The sequence below is a fragment of the Pollachius pollachius genome, assembly GCF_949987615.1.
Source record: "Pollachius pollachius genome assembly, chromosome: 9".
Taxonomy (NCBI): Eukaryota; Metazoa; Chordata; class Actinopteri; order Gadiformes; family Gadidae; genus Pollachius; species Pollachius pollachius.
This window is the reverse complement of record NC_136942.1, coordinates 22,636,731-22,656,795: the sequence shown is the minus strand read 5'-3', so window position 1 is coordinate 22,656,795 and position 20,065 is coordinate 22,636,731. Positions and strand designations below refer to the sequence as shown.

General features: G+C 44.3%; 1 protein-coding gene across 1 annotated transcript in view; it reads right to left on the bottom strand.

Moving 5' to 3' along the window:
* Positions 1 to 20,065, bottom strand: part of mrpl23 (mitochondrial ribosomal protein L23) — a gene marked incomplete at its 5' end in the record, with an annotated part of 53,670 nt that overhangs the window by 23,369 nt on the left and 10,236 nt on the right. The window contains 2 exon segments of the mRNA XM_079744100.1: positions 690 to 763; positions 19,467 to 19,549. Of these exon segments, the coding sequence (XP_079600226.1) occupies positions 690 to 763; positions 19,467 to 19,549 (157 nt within the window).

The window sequence follows — 20,065 nt, the reverse complement described above, 5'->3', positions numbered from 1 at the left end:
TGACATTGAGTTCAGGCAGGCTGCAGCTCTCTCAAGAGAGTGTGTGTGAGTGTGCGTGCACGTGCTAAGTGTATGCCTGTGTGTGTTTGTGAGGAATAAAGAGTGTGTGCAAGAGAGTTTGGTTGTCAGAGCTTACAGTCACAGTATAGACCACATACGTTATGTTATGTCTGTAGTGTGCAACATTTATTGTGGCTGTAAATTGTGCACCCCAAATAAGAGATTAATGAATGTTTTTTAAATCAAGCCAGACGCTCTGTTTTACCAATTGTTCTCTCTGTGTGATCTGCTGTCACTGTCACAGTGAGTGGTTATTGTGCATATCGAGCCGTTAGTGCCAGAATCCCATCCTTTACGATTCACCACTCTCCAAAAGCCCAGTAGCCATTGTGATTAAAAAATAGGCTTTGGTATAAGAGTTATGAAGATAGAATCTCCGAGGCTAGGCTATGGGTAAACGATTTATTTGTTTAAAAACGTATAATTCCCCTTGCTTGTTACCATGCCAGCAAGAACCAGGTTATTCAGTGCATCAGAACTCGTAATCCGACAGTTTTATAAGCAGGTTCTTCATAAAATATTTGAGTTTTTCTGTCATCTCCAACAAATATCTCCATGAGGGTGGAACGCTTTGTATGATAAAAACAAGTCTTCTTACCAAACAGAGTGTACGTGTGGTGTGATCTTACCAGCTGCACATAGGCCACTTTATAATCAGGCTGTTTAACCTTCTGGTTCAGATGGTTCCTCTTCTTGTTGGAACCTGTGAGAAACAGAAGAGGATCATTTCAATGGAGCCCACTGTTAAGATAAAACATTTAGTGCAAGATGCAGGCGAACACTAGCCTGGTCCTACCAGACTCTCGTACTTCATTTAATTTGTACAGAGAGTCTGGACTCAATTAATACTCAATCAACAAACGTTAACTCACTTGAAGGCGGGTGTCTGTTGAAGTTTAAAACTATTGGATCTGCCCAGTGCCACTCTGGATCTGCCATAACCAATCGCTAATGTTTGGCCGGGAATCACGTTGCGCACAGGCTGTAAACAAACCAAACACCGTGCGTGACGATGTCCGTCAACGAGAGCTGACTTTAACGTCATTGATCTCAGCCACTCCCTCTGTTCGCTGATTGGACGCAGAAAATTTAGACGGAGATAACCCACTAACATACCGCAGACCCAGACGTAGTACTGAAGGGAAATTCAAATTGAGTGGAAGTACTTAGGCGGGCAGAGCCAGGCTAGGCGAACACTAGGTAAATACGGAGAATGGTTTATAAGAAAACTCTCTCATAAGGAATAAAATTCACTGAACACTCTATTTCTGTTTTTTTTTAAATATGTTTTAAACATTAGATGTTCAAATAAATGTTCAATCAACAATGCATATAAAAAGCTACATCCAAAAAGAAAACACAAAGAAAATAAAGTAAATCAAATGGGTGCGGACTAAAGAATTTTTAGGCCAATGGTTCATGGTAGAAGGGACTGTACCACTAGTAACCAGGCCAACATTCCTGAGCAGGCTGCTTATGATGATGGTGACTACATGGCTCTAGCAACCAACTCCTACATGGATCAGTGCACAAGAACGTCAACCGCCCTCCAGGTCTATTTGTTTGGACTGTGGAATTAGCCTCTCAGTGAAAGAAAGAAAACAGAAAAGTAGAAGTCTATTTCTTGAAGCTATACTTCGTTCTACTATTTTGATATGCCGTCTGCGGCTTCACACGTCTGTCCTTGGTAAAAAGCGCTATCAACTTTGTAAATGCATCTTTTTTAATGGGGCCTCAACAAGTTAGGGCCATATACGTTGTGAAAATAGCATGGGATACATACTCCCCCCGACATGAGTCCCTTCACACGTCTACCAGCTGGCAGGGTAATGGAGTAGGCTCTCCAGACTCTCACAGAGGCGGCAACAACAAAGACATAGGGTCTCCCATTGCCGTGAAATCTACAGTATCTGGGTTTGCTGTGGCCTGCTTGACCGTCTGGTTTTGGCTTATAGGTTTATGATAGAGTGAGATAGACAGGAAGGTATGGGAGAGAGGGGTGGACATGCAGCAAAGGACCTTAGGCAGGAATGGAACCCTTAACTTTTCATGTTGAAATGGAGGATCTGTGACGTTGGATCTGTCATCGTCAAATTCACGTCTGTGCCGTGTGGGTACAGCCCTGTGGCCTGTACCAACAGGGAAATGTAGGACACAGTACATGCTCCTGAAAGTCTTCTTCAAGCGAGTGTTCCCAGGCACAGTGGATACCGCTAATGGCAGCTTCTAAACCCTCAGCTGCTGGAAGTCTGGTTGGAGGCTGCAAGGCCTTCTCTAAACTCTCCATCCAGTCTCGATCAGGGATCCCATCACATTTGCGTCGGGCCTGTTCTCCACTACAAGCTCCACATCACCGCTACTGCAGTCTTCTGCCTCCTCGTCATAACTCAGCATGTTGCCTGTTGTATACAGCTCCTGTAAGAGAACACAGATCTTTGATGGCCTGAAGTTCTCCTGGAGCTGAAGCCAAAGCTCTTTCCTTCTGATGCTTCATTTGGATCGCGAATGACAACTCGTGACTTGATCTGTAATCACCAATCCGTTTCTTGTATCTCGTTGTCTGGTTCAAAAGACAAGTAGCCCATGCAGACTAACTCAATCAGGTAACTTGCGCCAACTGTTCTCATTGGAGCAGCTCTCCCATGGTTTACGAGCATTTTTCACATGTATGGCCTTTAACGTTGAGCCATCTTGGTCCAATAGAATCTGGCATGGACCAGGTGAAGTGATCGCTCAAACCCCAGGTGTCCCACTTCATCATTCATACCTTCCAAGTTTCTGGCTCTGTACTTTACAGGTAAGACTAACTAACTGGAAGCCTTCTCTTCCTCCGTCTACATATCTCCTGAAAAGGTCTCAGAGTTTGAACCGATTCCATATATTCTCAGGTCTGATGGCTCCATTTTAGCCTCTTTGAATGGGGGCTTAGTCTTTGTCCCAATAAGATGCTAAACATGCTTTATGGCAGGATCTTAGTTTTAGATCTTTGTGTAAGTCTCATGTGTAAATCAGGTTCATTTAAAGGAATGGCGGGTGGGCCCACCAACAGGGACTCTGCTTGGACAGGTGGTCTGCAGGGCTCCAGTCTCACTGGGTGAACAGGCAGTGATGGTGTCCTCTGAGTACTTGATGGTTTCAATCCAACACACACTGAGTTAGCTCTTTAATCTTCTGTTTTTCCTTTTGAAATGAATGTTCTTTTTCCGAGGGCTCCTGAGGGCACCTCAAGAGCGAGAGAACACCCGTTTGCATCCTAATATTTGTAAAAATGTCAATACCTGATGTCAGAGCAGTAGATTGATAGGGCAGCTAGCCACCAGAGGCCTATTGCATTGTGTGTTCCAGATGTCTGGACTGACATTTCATGAAATTTCTCACATAATGATCACTTTAATACTAAGTATTCAAGTTTGTGTGTCGGATAGTTCTGTTCACCTTTGGAAAGCCCTCGCAAAGCAAAGGCAATGGCCCTAAGCTTTCCTTCTTTCTCTTGGTAAAATGCTTCTCCATCTCCTTGAAGGTGATCTTAAGTCTGAGTGTGTTTCACAGCAGATATGCGTTGGTTGAGTCATTGTAACAATGTTCCAGCCACATGCCACCGTGTGGCTGTCACACTCTACCTAGGTGGCTATTACGGGCTCCCGACACAGAACACAGGATGATGTTGTTGGAAACTGTAGCGCTGGTAGGACAACATGAAGCAGGTGATCCATGGTGTCACGCACTGATTGCGTGTTGAGATGGCTTGTTTAACCTGTGCACAGGTGTACAGCCTCGACCAGCCCCAGAGTCCAATAAGTATAACTGGGGCCAGGTGAGGCTGCTTAAACCAGCCATCATCCACACATACTCCACAGTCATCAACTGTATATTGACGCCACCTCAGATATTGTATTCAATTTGGCCAGAATGCATCATTTCCACTCTGTAGGGATGGGAAGTGTACACTGACGGGAGAACACATGACATGGGGACATCAGGTTTCAAGTACGTGACAAATAGTGCTGTCATAATTACTGCGATCACACAGTGATGAGTGATATAAGGCTCAATTGCTAATTAGTTTTAGATATATTTATCATTTATCATCAGCCCCTATAAGATACTCTTTGGCCTGCTGGATGGTGGCATTCTAGCAGCTTCACTTGAGCTGCTTCATCTACTTCACTGTGAGTCAGATTAATGTGCTGTAATTGCCTGAATCACTGAGGTCACGTCCCTGTAGGATGTCAGCCACTCTCGTTCAACTCCAGAGCAGCAGGGCTGGGTTCATGCAGACAATGGGCTGTGATGTGGCCATCTTCTCCACATTCAAATGAGAACCAAGCTTCATGTTCATCCATCAGTTTAACACATCTGAATATTCAGCTCCCTCTTACATTCATCTCCTGGAGACCTTCCACCTCTACCTTGGGTGTTTCATTGCGTCCGATTCTGGTTCAGAGAGTGGATCAACTTCCTTGCGTCTTAGTTACACTCTTTCAGTTGCTTTCTTGCTCAGATTGGCATCAATTACATCTGGGTCCTCATCGCAAGGGGAAAGGCAACAGACTGTATGCATATGAACCACAGCTTCAGCCTTTATTAAGTATTTCCTCATTCCTCATTCATTTTGTTGATCGCCTTACTTCCTCTGTTCTAAGGAAAAGCAACAACTCTGGAAAGGACCGCGCGAGCCTTCTTGTGCTAAAGCTTGAGTTCGCTGATTATTGTCTGGTCTCAACAACTCCTAAAGAAGTATCTGGTAAGTTGCTTATGTGAATCTTCACCCCACATCCCGCCCTGGGCATCAGCTTTGTTTAGTAGTTTGTGTAGTCATGCAAATAGTTAAGGGGTTTGGCACTTAGAAATGCTGCAAAAAGCTCTTCTCCATCTGCTCCAATCCCAAAGCAAAATCAAGTTTGGTGACGTGATGCCAAGAACTTTGACTATGTCACTAGTGGTGCTCATCAACCTCTCCAACATCTTCCTGACCTTCAGAGGTCTGGAACAGAGGAGTCATTCAACAGCAGTTCTGCTTGAGTCCTCCAAGCGTCATCATCAACCTCTTCCTGTGTAGGTAGGGGTTTTGCATTGGCATATGAGGAGTGAGGCTTAGTTTTTATGATACGTGGGTTTGTCTGAAAGAGTTCAGCCTGCAGTGTTTGACTCGAGCTGGTTATGCTGAGACCACAGCTTGTTTCAGTCCAGATGTCTCAGAGTTAGCCCCTCATCAGGGCTAGGTATTGTGCCCAGGCAGTCTGGATCAACGCTGTCATCTTTATAGTGACCCAGTGATCCACTGATCACTGGTTGGTCTACTTCAACTACTTCACACTTTTCCCTATATGCCTATGCTCTTATAGTAATCAGATATATCCACTGTATAACAGGTGCAATACTCCATGGTGAATTATTATTGTTTTAAACCATGGTCTGGGGGAATACTCAATTCTGATTGGCTGCAGGGTGTCCATTAATCCCTGATATATGGACACCTACTAAGTAGTTCCAGTCAAATTCTCTGTTCAGCCGACGCAGGCCCGCCAGCTGGCTTAGTCATATGCCTACCACACACTAGATGACTATATGTAGGCCTACATATAAGGCTTACATATAAACAAGTGCATGCCCTAAACACGTACATTTCATGTCTGATCACGTTATAACCTGCCAACGTGATTGTGATTATTAAAGTAAAAAAAAAAAAAGTTAATTCATAATGTAGCCGAACGGGGGACATCCCGTTGGTATTTGAATGATTTATTTGCTGATCTCGCCCCCTAATAACTCTTACTCCTAACCCTAAATGTGAAGATGAAGTGAAAGAGTTGCGCAGTTGTCAGCCTGGTTCTCCAGCGGAGTCTGCCAGGTAAAAGTGTCCGTAAGTGTCTCATTGTATGCACAGGCCACGCGTAAAGCTGCTCCTCCTTTCCTTCTATGCCGGAGAGAGCAGCACCTAAAAAAGCAGCCAACCAATCTTAAAACACAACACACACACACACAGGCGCCACGGCGGGTGCTGACTGACTGTGCGTGCCCACACGCACACGGACACACAAACCACGGCAGGTGCTGATTGACTCCGCGCACACACAAACAGACACACACACACACCACGGTGGGTGCTGACTGACTGCACACAGACACACACACACCACGGCGGGTGCTGACTGACTGCGCACACACACACACACACACACACACACACACACACACACACACACACACACACACACACACACACACACACACACACACACACACACACACACACACCACGGCGGGTGCTGACTGACTGCGCACACACCTCCGTTTCTAGCCTACTCACCATCAGAAGAGCTGTAGGCGAAATAGCCTCTGAGCTGTTGACTTTTGTCAACAGCTCCTGCCTTTCTCTACGTGCAGTAATCACACAAAATATATACACATAGAGGGGGGTTCCCTTTCATTTAATATTGCAGTTTCCAATAACTCCCGCTCAGCCCTTCGCAGCTTACGCGTGACCGACATGAGGGGGTGTGTCTCTAATCTCTCTGGAGTAGTAGCAGGATTGATACATTTAAATTCAAAAAATAATAATAGGCCTAATAGTAAAGTTGACTGTATCGGGCCCTTTACATTTAATTCAACGCACCCCATTTAAGCTAACAGAAACATGTCTCTGTCAAAAAGTCTAAAGAGGAAGGTTGACAGCGAGAATAGGGCATTCAATGAAGAACGGAAAGAGAAATACATTTTCATCCTACCTGTTTTCGTAAATCCAAAGCCCTTGTGTCTGATATGCAATGAAGTTGTCGCTCTATGCAAAGAGTACAATATCCGACGGCGCCACGAGACTAAGCATGCTAACTTCAATGTGGCATTTCCACCCCAACAGAGGTACGAAAGCGAAAAATTGAAGCAATGTCAGCCAGCTATGCACATAGTTCCAGGATCTTAGTCCGAGGCCTGACAGATCAACAAAAAGTCAGCAGTGCGTCCCTTAAAGCGTCATGGATGCTTGCACGGCACAACAGGCCGTTCAATGATGCCGATGTGTTCAAAGAGGTCATGGTGACAATTTTGGAGGAGCTGGCTACAAACAAGTCCATGGATGGTATCAATGCTTCAGTGAAACAGGTGCCCCTTTCAGCCAGGTTTGCAACTCACCGCATAGACGCACTGTCGGATGATGTGCTTGGGGTGATTGTTAACGGCCTCAGTCAGGCCAGTTACTTTCCCTTAGCGATCAATGAAAGCACTGACAACACAGATGTAGCCTAGATGTGCGGCTATGTTCGATATTTTGATGGGAAGGAGTTCCGGGAAGAGCTGCTTTCTCTTATCCCATTAGAAGGGCGCACCGCTGGGGACATTATATTCACAAAGCTGGAGGAATTGTTTAGGCTGCATTCACTATCATTTCATAAAGTGAACCTAATGGTGACAGACGGTGCTCCTTCAATGGTGGGAAAAAGGACTGGTGAGCAGAGAAAAGGAAGTCGCCCCCAGATACATGCACTGCATTGCCTCATTCACCAGAGTGTCTTGTGGGCCAGGCTCAGCGGTGAGCTGAAGGGGGTTATGGATAAAGGTATGCGTGTCATTAATTTTATCAGGGGCACATCACGCACCCAGCATCGACTTTTCCGCCAACTTGTTGCTGCGTGAGAAGAGGCCACATACGATGACTTGCTGCTACACAACGACGTGCGCTGGTTGAGTAACGGCAAGGCGTTGGAGCACTTCTGTGCGCTAGTGAATGAAGTCCAAGCTAGTGAATGAAGTCCAAGCAATTCCTTCAGTTGAGTAAGAACAGCGCAGCATCCAACCACCTTGCCCATCTGGATGACAAAAAGTTCCTGTCCAATGTAGCTTTTTTAGCTGATGTATTTGGCCACTTAAACATGCTTAATCTGCAGCAACAGGGTAGAGGCCGGACTATAGTGGACATGGTTGAAAAGCTGCAGTCATTCACGCGGAAGCTGGAGTTGTTGGAGTCCGATATATCAACTGGCAGGCTCCTACATTTCGCTACACTGAAAACAATGTTACCGGGACAAGTGACAGAGCTGATGGCAGAGTTCACTTCAAGGTTTGAAGACTACTCTCTCCCAAGGGAAATCATAGCCTTTGCCCGTGACCCTCTCACTGTCCGATCAAGTGCAGACTTCTCCTCCCTGGCCAAAAAATCCATCTCCTTGTTGGATCAGGCTGCATTTGAGATGGAGTTAATTGATTTCCAAACAAGCTCCTTTGTTGGTGATGTGCTCAGAAGTGCAGAGTCTGTGAGTGCCTTTTGGGTGTCCTGCTCGGAGGAGTCAAGAGACTCGCGTTTTACGTGCTTACAATGTTTCCTTCCACCTACACGTGCCAGTCGACCTTCTCCTCCATGAACGCAATCAAGAAGCATGAGAGGAATAGATTGTTGTACAAAACCTTGAGAACTGCCTGCGGATAAAAGTAACGTCCATATCGCCCGACATAAAAGAAATCGTGACCAATGGAAAATGCAACTTTTCACATTAGGTGAAACACAGAGGCACATCCGTCCCAAACCGAAGGCAAAACGAAACCGCAAACCCCGTGATATACACTAGTATTGTGTGGCAAATTGTGTTTTTTAAAATTTTTTTAATAATGTTTAGCTGTTTGCTCTGTCGTTTTAGGAGCATAGGCCAGTATGCCGGGCATCACCACTTTTTTGCATCAATGTGTTTGTGTTATTTTCTTCAATATTGTTAACATGTGTGGGCCGTTTTGTCTCTAATCAATGAAGGTTTAACTGTCTTTAATAAATGAAAAACTGCAAAAGCCATTTTTTGGTAATGGACAAGAATTTTCATTCCGGTGCATCCCTAGTAGATTATTAATATTTAGGACTGTCAGTTCGATATTGTAAAAAATAATTTAAAAAAAATAATAATCTGAAAAATCTGGCGGCCAGATATTATGTCTGGCAGGCCAGTTATGGCCTGCGGGCCGCCAGTTGCCAACCCCTGCCCTAGAGTATCTGTGTTATAAAGGCTGGGACGAATTTCAAATTATAAATATGTACAATGCATACCGTTAGTGTCGTATCTAAGGTCCGCCCTATTTACTGGAGGAGTGAACATTGTTTCCATTGCATAAGAACCTTACAGGAGGGTAATGATTGTTCCAGGCATTAGTCAAACCCTCAGGCGTTTTCAGGGAGATAAAATGATGGCTTGTGAAAAACTTTATATTTGGATTGTAAAACGCATGAAAATATGAATTAATAGTCTTCATTTATTTTCTTTGGCAAATTACCATGGTATAAGCGGGATAATGCCCTTGAGTTGTCCAATATCAGGAATTAATGGACTTTGCGGAGACAACCGTCCTCCGCTGCGCGTCGGATGTTTCTAAGGCCTCTGCGTCATCCATTAATTCCTGATTCCTGACACCTCACCGGGCGTATCCCTTACTTGATGTGCTACAAATAAGTGCTGCACGATTAATCAAATCACAATCGCGATATCAGCCTTTGCGATTGTATAACCACAAAAGGCTGCGATTTAATTTGAAAAAAAAATATATATATTTCTTTTTCTTTGTATTTTCTTATTTATTCATTTTTTTTTAATTTAGTTGTACTATTGAGAAAAACCTAACAGGTTTGCACTGCAGAAATGCCTTTATTTTGAAAAATATATATTTTTTTTATTTATTTAATTTTGTAAAATATTGTTATTTTGAAAACAGTACTGTACACAGTTTTAAGTTTTTGTATTTTTTATGCTAGTTCAAGTTTGTATGTTTGAGTTGAGCAATAAACATTTTAAAATGATCAGTAATCTGTCTGCATTTTCCTTGATAACCAAGCAAGTAGACTCATGACACCATTTGTTTATTGTATCGCAATCGCAAATCGCAATAGTGTCCACAATAATCGCAATTTGACTTTTTCACCAAATCGTGCAGCACTACTACCAATCCAACAACTAAAAATCCACCAGATGTTTCTTGGACAACACAAACAATATGCCCAAAGCACCGCAGAACAATATTGGAATTTCAGTTGAATATTTGATACAAAACCAATGAAGTTGTAGACAAAAGCTAACCATCATCTAATCATTGTTGATAACTATCGTATAAGAAGAATGAACCACCATCCTAAAGTAATGTTTCATGGGGTAGGTGATGCTTACCACAGCATTGAATTCTACTGATTGGTTGTGATGGTTTATTCCTTGCATATCAATGCTATGCTAAGTCCCCTTGTCCTCACAGCCTCCATTGTATGTGTGCTGTCTAATCAGAGCCTTACCTCCACCTAAATTAAAACCTTTAATTGAAAAGTGAAATGTCATAAATATTTGACTTGTTAAGCCCTTTGAGACTGTAATGGTGATTAAGGGCTATACAAATAAAATTGAATTGAAAAATTGAAAAGTACAAATACATTTCAGATGTTGGCAGGTAAAGTTAAGTTAAGTTATGATGCATAAACTTTGTGTTCCACAGTGCTGTGACATTTGCAAAGTGATGAATTCCCCTCTTCTGTCCGGCGACAACAGCTTGCTCACCGCTACCATCACCCTCTAAATTGCTTGTTTTCCTTCCACACAGAAACCGCTCGTTAAAATAGGTTTCCCCACCGTCCGACAGATCATTATTTTAATCTGTTGGTTTGCTAATTGCTGTAAAAGCACTTGAGACGTGTTTATACGCCCCTTGTGTTCCTGCTCAACCTTTTTTTTAACAGTCCGACACAGTACTAGTACAATATATTTAAGAGTTTGTTTGCATCCAAGAGGACGCAAGCACCGTCACACACACACGAATTAAGTGTATAGGAGGGGTGATTAGGACCATTGACGAAGGCTGGTTTTAAATTTAAATATTAATTATTGAATGCATCATCTACATTACAGGTAGATGACATTCATGTGAATTAAACTATGTGGTGCCCTCTCCTTGTTTGAATGTACAATATGTTCATTTCAGTGTGTTAATGCGGATATGCGCATGGTAAATACCTTGTTTACCCGGGAAGCATAGTAGAGCCCCACAACATGACCCTTGGAAGAAGACAATGACATAACCCTCGCCTGAACTGTGTGTGTGTGTGTGTGTGTGTGTGTGTGTGTGTGTGTGTGTGTGTGTGTGTGTGTGTGTGTGTGTGTGTGTCCGTTTATGGAATTCCATCAGAGTGATTGTTGATGGTTATTTTAACAAGTGCCGTGGGAATGGTCCAAGTGTCTCGGCTAGCTTGCTGTTATTGCGCAATTAAGGATGACCAGTCATTAAGCTCATCTAAGGCCGCCTACAGCTTAAGATGTTACCTTTGGAACTTTTATTTTAACATGACAAATTAGCAAAACACACAAGGTAATGAATCATGCAGTGTCGTTGAGTGAGTGAGTGCACTGCTATGGGAAAGCCCAACAGGCTTTAGTGCACTTCCCCAGCATCAACCTGAAACTTGACCCCGACCCCAGTTGAAGAGTTGTGTTTGGAGACAGGTAAGGTAACTGTAAGGTGTACCCCCCCCCCCCCCCCCCCCCCCCGCCATCCTCTTTACACAGACAAAGTACTTTCATGCAACACTCGCAGACGCAAGCACAAATTGTACCACTTCATGATTGCGGTTTTGCAGCCAGCTATCACATTACAAATCCTGGGGCTGCATGAGTAACCATGGCAACACCTTCCAAAATACCCCCACCACACATGCCACTATGAAGGCTCTCTCTCTCTCTTTGACGCACCAAGGCACCACCACCAGGCCCCGGGGGCCCCTGCCCTCCCTCTCCCCCTCACTGAGGGGCTTTCCTATTTCCTCAGTCTTTTAACAACACAAACCCCAATAAACAGCGTTAATGGTCGGTCCACACTGGACTTCGCACGCTCTGTGTGTGTGTCTCTCCTGCATCTCTCCAGAGGTAGAGGGGCTCCTAATAGCCCCTTCAGGACTCACACAGATCTCTCTCTCTCCCTCAAACTCAATGCCCTTTAAAAATCTCCCCAAAACAGAAAAAACACAAAGAGGGTCCAGCAGCCAATCCGAACCCTGACAGGATTAACAGGATAATTGTGTCGGTAACACCCTGCTGTGTGTGTGTGTGTGTGTGTGTGTGTGTGTGTGTGTGTGTGTGTGTGTGTGTGTGTGTGTGTGTGTACTTCTTTGGAAATGAGGCCTGCTGTAATTATTATAATAACATTTTATTATATGCATTCTGAAATGTATTTTGTAATGTGTCTGCCCTGAGACTGCTATGTAGATGATCAATACCCTCCAAGGAACTAGAAACCTTTGAAGGAACGAGGTGCTTTTCCACTGAAAACAGGATGCATTGTGGGGGGGGGGGGCTCAGGGCTGAAGCCATTTATCATGGGGATCCATATATATATCACCCGTCAGAAGATTCAACTTTAGGTTTTGTTCTGTGTTTAACATGAGTTGTAATGGACGGCACTGCGATGCGAGCCTAGCTCTTGAGCAGTGCTGGCGGTTTTCTCGCGGCTTTATGATGGAGCGGGTGGGGGAGCACTATTAACAAACAAGACCACTTAAACTCCAAAATAAAACAAAAAATGTGCTTTGTACATTGTGGAAAAGGTTTCAATGAAATAAACCTATAAATAAATAAATAATGTATAATAATTGTAATTTGACTTATATTATTATTATTACATAATTATCAGACCGTTATTAGTCGGTAGAGCTTTTTGATATTGGACGGGACGGAGGTACTGGTGGTTAAGACAGAAAAAAAATAAAAACTGCATTAAAAACATTTTACAACTTAATTAAAGTGAGTTACTGTTCAAATGAATGAAAAGATGGATGGTACAGGACAAAGGACATGCCAATACTGCGACAAAGTGGCTAATAGAAGGGTGCGATCAAATATGTAAGGGTGCTACAAAATGAAACAGTTAGTGTCACCAGTGACAGCCGTAGAAAAGTTAGTCTTGAGGCCTGGGTTTGCAGCGCTGAAAATCTGATTGGCTGAGTACTTTAAGCATTTAATTTCAGCCATTTCAACATCTGCAGCCGCAAACCAACAGTTTTTTGCTGTAAATCACACAGTCCTCTTATTGCATCCATAGTGGTTTCCTACATTCATATAATTATCGCTTTGTGTTTAATGCGGTGATCATTCATCTTGATAGCAGTCGGTGCTACAAGCCAATGTTTACTTGCACTCAGAGACGTGAATATCGGTTGAGCAGTTACTAACTTCCTCCAAAAGAGTGATAGCCTACTTTGGGTTAACAAATCGGAAAACTACCTCAAAAACAAATATCTCCAAAAGAGGGATGACTTAAAGAATGCACAATCATTTACCTTAATCCCCCTTATTCAATAACTGACATTAGATAAACCCTTTTATCCTTGGATTACAAATAAAACTTCATAATAATTGAATCCTCTAAATCCATAGGATATTTTATTTACGGAGCATAGGCTCAGAATCAGATTCCCTTGCTACACAAGGTTGGGAGTTGAATCCATCTTTCACTGCCATGATTCGAACTGTGCAATCACACCAAAGGCCAAGTGAATATTCTACTCACAGTACACAAGTTTGATCGTGCAAGTGTTTTGAAGAATATTGGAACTCTTGTGAACGCCAACGTTCCTTTCTGCCAATTCATTTTCCACCATTGCCGAGATCACGACCATTGCGAGTCTTTACTTGTTGTGGAAATACCAGAGACGTTGGAGTAGAGATTTTTTCAGGGCCAATACCGATACAGATTATTAGTAGTCAAGGGGGCCGATAACCGATATTTGGAGCCGATATTAATTTACAGAAAAAGGGAAAAGATTGACGTAAAAATTTTGAATAATCAGACTCCAACACTTAACTTCATTTACGAAGTTGTTTAATAAACACAACAGCTTATCAGATTTGCAACATAACACAATTTAACCCATTTGTACCGGCTGCTGCGCGGCGCAACATTGTATCTACCGCCGGTTACTGCGTAGCGCAGCTTTGAATCTCCTGCCGGCTGCTGCGTAGCGCAGCATTGTTGATTTGTCGTCATTTTCATGACGAAGTCATTGGTTCAAATACACATGAGGTGGGTCTTGTTGTTTTCTTAAAACCACGTGACCAGCCAAACGTCGTTGTTGGCCGACAATCCCATCAATCAATCAGATATACACGTGCAATGTTGAACTTTTTTCCTCTGCAAAAATGGCTGCGATCGACGAGTACTGTGACAGCGACGGCAGCGATTTGGAGTTGGGAGAGAGTGAGGATTTTGAGAGGGAGGTGGAGGTAGAAGGGTTAGTACCTGATGATCCTTTGGATCGAGCCCAGGAGTTTTATTTGTGGGTAGAAGGAGAGGAGGACGACGACGACGACAACGACTTTGCTGGATTTCAGGGGGACTGGAAGACGGATGGATACTTGCCCCAAAATCCCAAGCAGTTCACTCGCAAACCGGGACCGAAGCAGCCGATTGCCGTGGATGAAACCCCCCTGGACGTATTTTCACGGATATTCACTGATGAACATTGGGACATGTTGGTGACCCAAACAAATGTTTAGGCTGATCAGACGCGCGGCCAGACCCCATCAAACTCGAAGTGGAACCCCGTCTCCAAACCGAGATGAAAACGTTTGTCGGGCTCTGCCTCACTTTTGGTATCCTGAAACTGCCAGCACGCCGGGATTATGGAGGCAGACAAAGTGGCTGTACCAGACAGACGTCCCCAAGGCCATGGCACGGGATCATTTTGACATGATCTGGAGGTAATAATTTGTATTCTTGCGCTATTTCCGAGTTCCTATGTCTTACGCTAGCGTTAGCGCACTGAAGTCTCCGTCATGGCCAATAATGATAGTGGTGCTATAGCCTTCTGCTACTATTAATATAATAATGCCATAATTATTAAATAGCATAATAAATAGCAGTGTTGGCAGTAGCTTCACTACTTGTAGAGAAGATAGTAACTTACTACAATCCTCAGTAGCTTGGTGGTAGCTTCACTTTATCCTGAATCAAGTAACTTGTAATAGCAAAACTCCTTTATTGATCAAGTAGTTTGGCCACACAAGATATGATTCCCTGGGGTATTTCTCTGGCTAAACACAGCACAACCGTTTGTAGTATTGACAATATCCCTGCAACATACAACAAATATGATGGCAATGCTAGGCATAAACTCATTAATCTTATGTGCATTTTCAGATATCTCCATCTCCAAGACAACATGGACCCTGCTGTGGACAAGTCTGACAAGCTCTGGAAGCTCAAGGGATTCATGGACCTCCTCCTCGTCAGATTCCAGGATCTCTACGAGGTCAATGGCTTTGTGACCGTGGATGATTCCATGGTCAAGTTCAAGGGACGCCTGGCCTTCCGTCAGTACCTCCCCATGAAGCCGGTGAAGTGGGGAGTAAAGGTGTGGGTGATGGCGGAGAGCAAGACAGCAATGTCAACAATTTCCAGGTATACACGGGGGCCCTTCAGGGTAAGGCTGAGAAAGACCTGGCTCACCCCATTGTTCTGGACCTGGCCAAACCTTATTTTGGAACCAACCTATCCATTTATATGGATAACTTTTACACTGGTGTACCATTGATGGTGGACCTCAAGATCAGGGGGGTACAAGCTTGTGGGACGGTGCGTGCTAATAGGAAGGGCCTCCCCAAAAGCAAGGACCTAACAAAGCAGGCTGGCATGAAGAGGCACGAATACAAGGGGCGCAGCAGGATGACCTGACCTTATGTATATGGCAGGACACCAAGGCAGTGATGGTCCTGTCAAACTTCCATGACCCGACAGCTTTTGGGTCAGTGAGGAGGAAGGCGAATGGTCAACGCCAAGCGGAGGTTCACGTGCCAGCCTGCCTTGCTGACTATCAGCAGCACATGAAGGGGGTAGACCTGCTGGACCAGATGGTGGGATACTACCAGATCAGGCATAGGTCTACAAAGTGGTGGAGGAGGCTGTTTTTTTATTTTCTTACGGTGGCGTGCTACAATGCCTTTGTGGCTGCCAGGTCTGCAGGGGGAGGCGACTGGAAATATAGGAGGGTCGGCAACAAAGACTGGCTGAAGGATTTTTTTTTTCCTGAAATAAATTTCCTGAACTGAAATATTATTTTTTTTTTTTTTTAAATTTTTTAAGTTCAAACAAAAACAAAAAGTGCAGGGTGTTCTAATGAAATTAACTGAAAACTGAATTTTACTCTCTCTCTCTCTCTCTCTCTCTCTCCTTCTCTCTCTCTCTCTCTCTCTCACACACACACACCTTACTTTTATCACTGACTATTTCCCTATCAATATTATCAGCAACCTTGTTTCAAGTGATTAAACCGTTAAAAAACACTAAATAGCCTACAGCATCTTCACTTTAATAATCAGTGTTTATCATAGGAACAGACAGCTGCTGCTAATGTATTGGGCCTCACAGTAACGTTAGTAGTCGTGAGTTGTAGAGTTTCGCTTCAGTCTGCTGAGCGTCTAGAGCCAGAGAAGGAGAAAGCGGACCGCTGGGCTAACGTTACGCTAAAAGCTAATCAGCCTTCACCTTAAAGCCTAAAGGCCCATTCACACCCTACGGTAAATACGGATACGGACCATTTCGTCCGGTCCCGGAGGTGTTTCGTCCGTCAATGGGTCCGTCGCCTCTTAGCATACGAATCCGGAGTGCTCCGGGAGAAACGGAGCAATACCACCGGAAATCGAGGCGGCAGTATAGAGTCAGAAGTCAGACCATTCGCGAAAATAGATAGAGTAGTATAATATCTGATATGTATATATATTGTATTTAACGTTTTATGCTTATATTATAGTATATACCTGACCTTTTTATTTTATTGTTCCCCTGCTTTGGCAATGAGTTGTAACTGGTCATTAAAAAAAGGCGCAACATTTTGAGAAGATAATCTGCGGGTTGGTGAGGGGTGTCACATGCCACCGCCGCGTAGGCCTACACTTTTTGCGCCTTTTTTTTTTGCCGATTTCGGATGACACAAAGCAAAATCATCTCCTCTACAGATGCCATGTTCGCGATTGTCGATGCCGGTAATTTGTGACACGACAGTCACTGCCCTCTAGAGGATGTATTGCGTAACACCCATGACAACGCTGAAACCGGACGGAGGTATGAAGGGTAGTCCCGAAGACAACGTTTGGAACTGACGGACGAATTTCGTCCGGGTCCGGAGGTATGAATTGGCCTTAAGAGCTCGGGGGGCTCCGTGGTTACGCAGTTGGATAGCGCATTACGCAGTTGTAGAAGTATAACCACCGCTTAACGTGCTTCCCTGCAACAAAACTGGACTGAATTGAGTTTATTAGGTTTTTACTCTCACTCACACACAGACTTCTACTATCACAGACTATTTCCATATCGATATTATCAGCAACCTTGTTTCGAGTGATTAACAGGCATGCCTGGACACCGGACTGCGAGCAGAGCTGCCGCTTATGTTTATATAACGTTAATGGGCTCACAGTAATGTTACTAGTAGTTGTGAGTTGTAGAGGAATGGGATGTTTATTACAATTTCGGGAGAGTCTGCTGCCTTAACTTACCTCGAAAACCAAACCAAACAAAACCTTTTCTCCTCTCCGCCGTGTGTGTGAGCACTGTGCATGCACAGCTTTCACTGCTGATTGGCTGTTACCCGTCGTGGCTCTGCGTGTAACCAGAGCGTGTAACCAATCAGATGGTGCTGTGGGTGGGACAATGCTGGACACAGCGTAGTGACAGCAGACAGAGAGGTGCGGCTGCATCAGGGCCAAAATAACCCAGTTTTAAATTGAACTCTTATCGCCCGTCGGATCAAAAAAAAAGGCTGATGCCGATATGCGTCAAAATGCCGAATATCTGCGCCGATAATCGGCCCGGCCAATAATCGGTCGATCCCTACGTTGGAGAACGCAACGCTGTCGCTTATGGTTTCATAACATTTCATCTAGAGCAAAGTGTTTGCGTGAGTAGAATCACTCGAAATCTAGGGATGCACAATATACCGGCATTAATATCTGTATCGGCCGATGTTCGTCATTTTTTAACATATCGGCATCGGTCTGATGAGTAAAATTGGGCCGATATCCACACCCGATGTATATCCTCTAGTTGCCGTTTGTGTGTTGGGAAAGGGAGCAGGAGGGGGAGGGGGATTTGGCCATGTGTATAGGGGGATTATTTGTTTATCAACACGGCGACTGCCCGCGCAGAATGATCGCAAAAAGAAAATTTGTTTGACCGGTTGCCATGGTTATCTCCGTGTGGTTAATTTGCAGTTGGTTAATTAGCGATGTTGTCAGCTTACTGTTATATTAAATTGTAATCAGAAAACGCGGTTATATGCTATGGACCCTATAGTATCTGTGGTATAAAGGCTAGGGCGAATTTCAAATTATAAATATGTACACTTTATGTTGAAAGTATAGACCGTCGCGATTCTCCATTGAAACGAATGGCGCAGTGATTATTCTTCAAAACGAGAGCTGGTAAATTGTGAAAAATGAATTAAACTGTAATCAGACACTGCGTTTATATGCCCTAGAATAAAGGCTTCAGCTAGCACCCCAATTGACCCTCCCGGACCTTAAACACATTGCCGGTTTCAATCTGATGTAAACGCGATTAGACGGCTCCATGGTTCCAGGGGCGGGACTTGGGTAGAGGTGTTGCTGCGGTCTAGACAGAGACAACCCAGCGATATCAATATGAGTAGTTCTAACTGGAGAGACAGTGAAATCCTGCTGATCATGTGAGAGAGGTGATGCAGTCGCATTAATTGAAGACAGGGAAAGATGGTGCGATCTACGAGGAAGACTTTTTAGCCTCAAAATTAAGAATATCTTGCCGTTTTTGCACTTGGAAATAGTTAGTCGCGTTTTTAGCCTACAGATGTATACTCATTCTTGCATGAGAGTCTCTTGAATCATAAAAAAATTAAAACATTTGTTGTATGCTAATTATTTTAAAGAGGTCTTTAGAAAAGCCCCAACTTCTCAAGTGAACCAAGAAAACCCGCTCCGCGACAACTGGGGATTTGACCCCCTCGGTTTCAGGACCAGAGGATCCACAGGACCAGAGGATCCACAGGACCAGAGGATCCACAGGACCAGAGGATCCACAGGACCAGAGGATCAACAGGACCAGAGGATCCACAGGACCAGAGGATCAACAGGACCAGAGGATCAACAGGACCAGAGGATCCACAGGACCAGAGGATCCACAGGACCAGAGGATCAACAGGACCAGAGGATCCACAGGACCAGAGGATCCACAGGACCAGAAGATCCACAGGACCAGAGGATCTCAACTGGACAAGTGTTGACCCAGGTACACGTTGGTATGGAGAACCAGAACGGGCCCGCGCACTAATGGCAAATCCATCGAGTGTTCTCCACAGGCCCGTTAGCAACAGATAACCCTGCTCTAAAGCCAGGCGTTGTAACGTACGGTATGTGTACAGAGCAGACACTCACCAAACTGGATCCTGGTGCGGACCGCTCCCACTGGAACACTGTAAACCTTCTCCAGGTAGTTCTTCACATCACACTTGGTCATCCTGTCCAGGGGAGGGAGAGGGTTAGAGGTGTGTGTGTGTGTGTGTGTGTGTGTGTGTGTGTGTGTGTGTGTGTGTGTGTGTGTGTGTGTGTGTCTAGCCAGCACATTTTTTCACATGGACTTCATTGAGTGACACAACAATGACAATCACCAGGGCCAAAAAAAACATTTTCACAATGCATCCCGTTATGGCTTGTTACCAAGAGAACCTTTGAAAAGCAGGAAGCGGAGGAGAACGTGACTGGTGGTGATTCATCCAATTAGCTGTCTGGATGTATTGATTGCGCCCAATGAAACCCTACACAGGAAATGAGCCTGGCAACAATGCACCAGCTCAGCTAAAGCTAACTACTGGCATCTTGCTATTGATCGGTTCGGTCAGAGGAAGAAAGGCTTTTAACGGCTCAATCAATTTGTCCAATTGGATTACCCAGCTAGAGAGCACTTCCCAAATGCATCGGACAAAGTGCACTATAGCGGGGTTACGGGCAAAAACCAGCTCCTCCAAAACGCCGTC